General features: G+C 30.1%; 1 protein-coding gene across 4 annotated transcripts in view; it reads right to left on the bottom strand.

Annotated features, from left to right (window-relative positions):
- The window catches only part of LOC18108082 (glucan endo-1,3-beta-glucosidase 13), a 72,402-nt gene extending 67,685 nt beyond the window's left edge, over positions 1–4,717 (bottom strand). The window contains exons 1-4 of one of the 4 annotated variants that reach the window (XM_024591356.2): positions 4,312–4,654; positions 3,058–3,396; positions 2,636–2,666; positions 2,141–2,457 (exon numbers count right to left, since the gene is read on the bottom strand). In XM_024591356.2, the coding sequence (XP_024447124.2) occupies positions 2,358–2,457; positions 2,636–2,666; positions 3,058–3,396; positions 4,312–4,336 (495 nt within the window). In that variant the 5' untranslated portion in view covers positions 4,337–4,654 and the 3' untranslated portion in view covers positions 2,141–2,357. Of the gene's footprint in view, positions 1–2,140; positions 2,458–2,635; positions 2,667–3,057; positions 3,397–4,307 lie in introns of those variants that run through there. The other 3 variants (XM_006370933.3, XM_052449420.1, XM_052449418.1) reach the window with 3 other exon arrangements.
- Positions 4,718–6,000: the final 1,283 nt, after the last annotated feature.

Raw genomic sequence — 6,000 nt, forward strand, 5'->3', positions numbered from 1 at the left:
ATAAAATTTAATTATTAATAAAATTTAAAATTTAAAAAACACAAAAAAAAATATAATTTAAGTTAATCTATTAAACTAATGTTCTAAATAATGAGAAAAAAATAACCTTACAAAAAATAAATTGAAACAAATCACGAAACTTAATTTTCAATCAACACTGTATTAAAAAATAAAATTAAAAAAAAATTAATTAGAAAAATAAAAAAATATACTTGAGCTAACATAAATAGTACTGTTTTGTGACAAAGGGTATAGTAAAATCTTCTTTTCTTTTAGTATTTTTTTTTAATAATCTTGCACATAGGATGTAAAAACATGCCTCTTTGATCTAAAGATTGGAACGATTGCAGGCCATGCTGTTGATTCAACTCCCTAGGTTCAGCAGTGAGTCGGGTCACCATCACGGCAAAGAGTGCTTTGATCTTTCATTGCCATATGTAGCTTGTCTTCATTGCATATCATCTCCCAATTTCTCATGATAGATTGTAAGCAGCTTGACATTGTCTTTGCATTGAGGAAACGAGGAGGAAATGAATTGTTGTTGCTATTTCTAATGGACGACGTTGAAGTAAACTGCACCATAGTTTTTAAGTCTCATCTGGAATGTGTTTTGAATCATGAATTATTAATTAGAAGAGTTTATCTAGTTAATTTAAATCAATCTAAATTTTATATTTTATAAAATAATAAAATAAATATTATTTTAAAAAAGAAAATAAAAGGGTTTTAACTAGACTTGTCGGGTTACAAGTCAAATGGCTATTGCTTTTATTTAATTGGTTTTGATGGGATCGCGTTGCTCAAATTATTAGAGCTAATGATCAAAATATTATAAAACTAATAAAAATAATTTTTTTATTTTTTTTATTTTAACCTTCTTATTTATTATATTTTTTTTATAAGAATGTTTACTAAAAAAATATTTGTGGCTTATACAAAATATAAATCAAGTGCACAACAAAAATAAAATACAAATAACAAGAATCATTATTTGTGGATTAAAATTGACCAAGTGAAAAAACACTAAGAATAGCCGGAAAATACCACTAATTGAATACTTGGTTTTTGAATTTTTCTAATTTTAATCAAATTTGTTCTAAATTATATTTTTCTTTTCAATTATATCCCTAATTAAATCAATTTAGATCTCCAGATTTAACTACTTAGTACAGATTCATCCTTAGTTCTTGGAATTATTCAATTTTGATCAATTTAACTTTTAATTTTAATTTTTTTTCTTCAAATAAATCTCTAATTGACTTTTTATTTTGTCCATGAGTTTCAAATTCATCAATGGCTCTTTAGTTTTTCTAATCTTACCCAAATAGAATTTAGATTAAGTTCTTTTTCTTCAATTTTTCTTCAACTGAATCTTCATTTATAACCCAAATGGTCCAAACTTAGTTTTTTTTACCATGATACTCTATTATTGATCTAATTTCAACCCACTTATGTTTTTATTTTTTAATTTTTTAATACATTTTTGTATTTTTTAAAAAAATCTTTATGATTATTTCTAAATAAAAATGATAAAAAATAATTAAAATTAACTAAATTTACTGAAGATATTACTTTGGATTTTATGTTTTTATTTGAAGCATATGAAAACACGTAAAAAACAAAAGCATTGCAAGTATAGAAGAGATTTAACTTGTATACGCTAAAGACATATCTACCATATTTACACCATACTCAAAAGTGTTTAGTTTACCTTTATAAAATAAAAGATTAAAATTTTAATCTAAGGCAATGATTTTTTAATAATCACCTTAATTATAAAAATAACAATTTAATCTCAATGACAAATAAATATTTTTAAAATAATTATTTTATATGATGAATAATAAATAAGGTATAGATATTATTAAACCCGACTCAAAACTCAATCTAGACCTAATCCCTTTATCTATCTATTTATCTATCTATACATATTAAATAATAGGAAAATAATGAATACCCATATAAATATTATTGATGAATAAAGTATGAAAATTTAAATTCTTTACTTGTTGAGTAATTAATAGAATATAGATATAGGTATTATCATCCTACTTAATTAGCACAAGTGTCCCATGGAATTTAGGGAAGCTTGAAAGAAAGGAAAAAAAAAAAAAAAAAAACAAGCACATAGACACTGGGGAGACAAAAAGGGAAGATTTGATCGCATAAACAAAATTAGATTCCTAACCCATGAGCAAAGATATGAATAATATCTTTGTAAACCCAATTACAAAGTACTAATCTTAGCAAAATACAGAGAATACCATAATCTTATGGCTTCCCATAACATAAAGTTTGGTAAAGGGACATAGTCAATATTGACTATCCACTTCATTCACAGCTTGACCGACCACTAATTATCTTCTCAAGTACAAAAGCAGCAAAATCCCAGCAAACTTCACCCATATAAAGCTTGTTTTGCACTTGAGTGAAGAAGGTGCTGACGACCCGACAGATCTGCAAAAACCCTCCAAAAAGGTGTTTGACATTAGAATGTTAATGTTTGATTCCTTGTCTTGGTATATATGTTCCCTTTCTCACACTCTTCTTTTTTCTTTTAAAGAAGAAAAGAAAACCAAGTGTGTGAAAGAAGAACATGTATATCCTATTTAGAAAGAAAAATAGAAGAGCATACCCAGGTGAAGCAAAGTTACATTTTCCATGACCTGCACAATAAAATGGGGTTGATTAGTGGTATGGTAAGAGCATACTTGGCTTTTCGAGCAGACTTGAGTCGAGAGATATAATTAAATATCCTTCGTGTATTGCTTTCTCACTCACATCCGAATCCCACAAAAAATACGAGTAAATGTGTGTTTGATATTATAGTAAATCTGTAGTTCCAACAGGAATTGAATTGAATTCTGTAGTTCCAACAGGATATTTCATGTTGAATTGAATTCTGTAATCCCACAAAGCTGATATTTCATGCATAAATCTGTAGTTCCTACAGGAATTGAGTTCTAATCCTACTCTTCTCTACATCATGAGAAGCAAGAATAGCAGAAAATTAGAAGAGTAAAAGAAGAGAGAATGTGAAGCCAAGTGTTTTCTTACTGGGATCAATGTTGGTTAGAGTAGCAGTTCCTCCAAAATTGCAAGCTATATCAGAATTCCCATTTTGTTGGTAATAGTTGTTGAAAGCATAGGAGGCATGAGACACGAGTGTGTCAGGATCGAAACACGCTCCACCATGTTGGATTGGTTTACAATCTGCCATGCCTAGACCACAGGCCCAGTCTAACGCGTTCTGTAAATCAATTTGAGAGACACCTGGAAGGGCTACACACCATGAGGTTCCAGCAAGAAAAGTTGTGTTTCCTTCTGGAGGTGACAATGTTGTGACTGGGATAGCAGCCTCTGCTTTCTCTTGCGTTATAGTCTCCATTGTCAGGACTAAATGTTTGGACGGAGAAAATCAAAGGGACAAAAAAATATTTAAAAAGGGATGATCTCAGAAACATTAATGATGCAATTCAAGATTTCTATCAAAAATCCTGAAGGGAATGAAATCTAAACACACAGTACAAATTCTTCACGTCAATCTCCTACGTTCATAAAAATTTAATAAATTCTTCTAAACGTCGACCCTGAAATCCAAACCTAAAACATCAAAGAAATGAGCATGTCTCCTTAACCACAGGACCAACCGTTTGAGATTAATTGATTGGATCATAACCAGGCCAACAGAGAGGGGGGGAAAAGGGCAAGAAGAAGGAAACAAAGCTGCTGTAATATGCTCTTTACCATAAGCAGCCTCGCAAATAGGTTCCTACAGCATCAACTAAGGCACGCTTAGGAAGCAAAGTGTTTCTGCACACTCTTTTTTGTTTGATGTCTCCCCTGTGGCTCTCAAGAAAGTGTGTTTCCTTGGTAGCTGGTATCTTGAAACACATAAAACTAGATTAAAAATGCTTATATGGGCTTGGGACATGGGAAATCTAGAAAAACCAAAAGGCAAAAACACAGAGAGTTAGCTAGGGACATTGCTTGAAACTGTAAGTTTGGATAAACAGTCAAAATGTGGACAGACACCATTGCCATCCTCTAAGCATTCTGGTAATCAGGCTCTAAAGAAAGAAATCTTGAAGCTAACCTGGGCCACCAGCCAAAAAGAGGAAAAATATACTAAAACAGTACATTTTTATCAAGTTAATACCAAAGAGAGGATACTAGCTACTCCAACCTACATCATGGAAGCCATGATGAAATTCAACAGGAGCCCAACAAGCCAAACCCATAACAAGAACTAACCAGAAACAAGCAAAACCAAGGCAAAAACTACAAAAACAAGGAAGAAAACATACCTACATAACAATGCAGCAACAAGAGACATGGCAAAACCATTACTTCGTTTCTCATCGTAAATTCTTCGAAGCCTTAATGAGGACACTACCAAGTCTCAACAAACACACACACACACGCAAGGTACCTGAGTGTTAATGAGAGTGATATTAATACTGATAAAGGAAATCTTGTTAGCATTGCCAAGAGAGTGAAGGGAATCCAGCAGTTTCTTCAAGGGAAATTATGTTCTTTCCCTTTTTTGGGCTTTAACACAAGTAGCGTGATGTAAGAAATGGTTCAGCGTCTAAAGTACTTGCCTACCTTTGACAGGCCATATGAGGCTTGTACAGGCATGAAATACTAGTCTGAAATTCAGGCTTTCACATCCATTTAATTTCCCCCCCGAAGGTTTGGGAGGCTTTTCAATTTCTTCCCTAAACCTTAGTTTTGTATCAATTAGCTCCCTAAAAGTTTCCCGAAAGTTTCAATTCTTTTAATTCTTTGCGAGTATTTGGAAGTGTGTTAACTTTTATGGTAGGGTTCATTCAGTTGAAAAAAATCAAATCGATGTATTTTTTAGTGTTTTTTTAATAATTTTAATATGTTGTCTCAAAAATAAATAAAAAATTATTTTAATATTTTTTCAAGTAAAATATATTTTTTAAAATTATCTTACACCATAATACCAAACACACACTACATCAATTAAAATGAAACATCTAATAGAATTCTTAATGAAACATCTATCCTTCAATCATATTAAAATTCATAAAACTTGTTTCACCAAAATCTAAACCTATTATACACCACATTCAATCTAAAAATTAACATAATTAGCAAATAAAAATTCAAGTGAATTATTATTATTATTATTATTATTATTATTATTATTATTATTATTATTATTATTATTATTATTATTATTATTTTTTGCAAATTTATTGAATGAGCAATACTGATTAGGATAATTTTCCTAAAATTAAAATTAAAATTCAATTACAAAAAATTTCATTTATAATTTGGACAAAAGTATAGTGTGTAAATATATTTAATTATATATTATCTTATAGGGAGACAATTGAAAGAAAAAAGTGTAGGGGGAAATTCAGGAACTCTGGAAACCTTAGGGGGCAAAATAAAATATAAATATAGTATGATTCTTTAAAGGTGAGTCACAGTCCTGCAACAAAAAGCATTTTAAGGTCAGTCTTTCCGAGTTATAACGACATGTCCTTTGTGAGTTCAAGTTATCACGGATTCTTTTCATTTCTCACAATGCTATTTCGGTCGCATCCTAACGCTGGGATTAGGCAGTGCACTAGGGCTTATTTTCTGCCTCCAACGGGGGCTTAAGCAACATTTCTTTAAGAATTTTTTAGTACCCCCACATATATCTCTAAGAAATTTATATTAATTCAATATGTATTATTTTATATGAAATATAACTTAAAATATTACATTAATTTATAAAAGTGAAATGACTCTTCAATCTTTTTTTCATAAAAAAAATAAAATTCATGGATTATAAATATCTTATGAATCATTTAAGCATCAGGTTTATAATCTTCATTATCTACTGCATGTATATTTTTAGAGTTTGTCTCTCTATAATATCATTGCACTCTCTCTCTCTCACTATAACGATACTTACTTAAATATATGAGAGTTTTATATCTACCATAGAGGACCTTAAACAAGTTCTTGACCTACTAG

Source organism: Populus trichocarpa, chromosome 19 (assembly GCF_000002775.5).
Source record: "Populus trichocarpa isolate Nisqually-1 chromosome 19, P.trichocarpa_v4.1, whole genome shotgun sequence".
NCBI lineage: Eukaryota > Viridiplantae > Streptophyta > Magnoliopsida > Malpighiales > Salicaceae > Populus > Populus trichocarpa.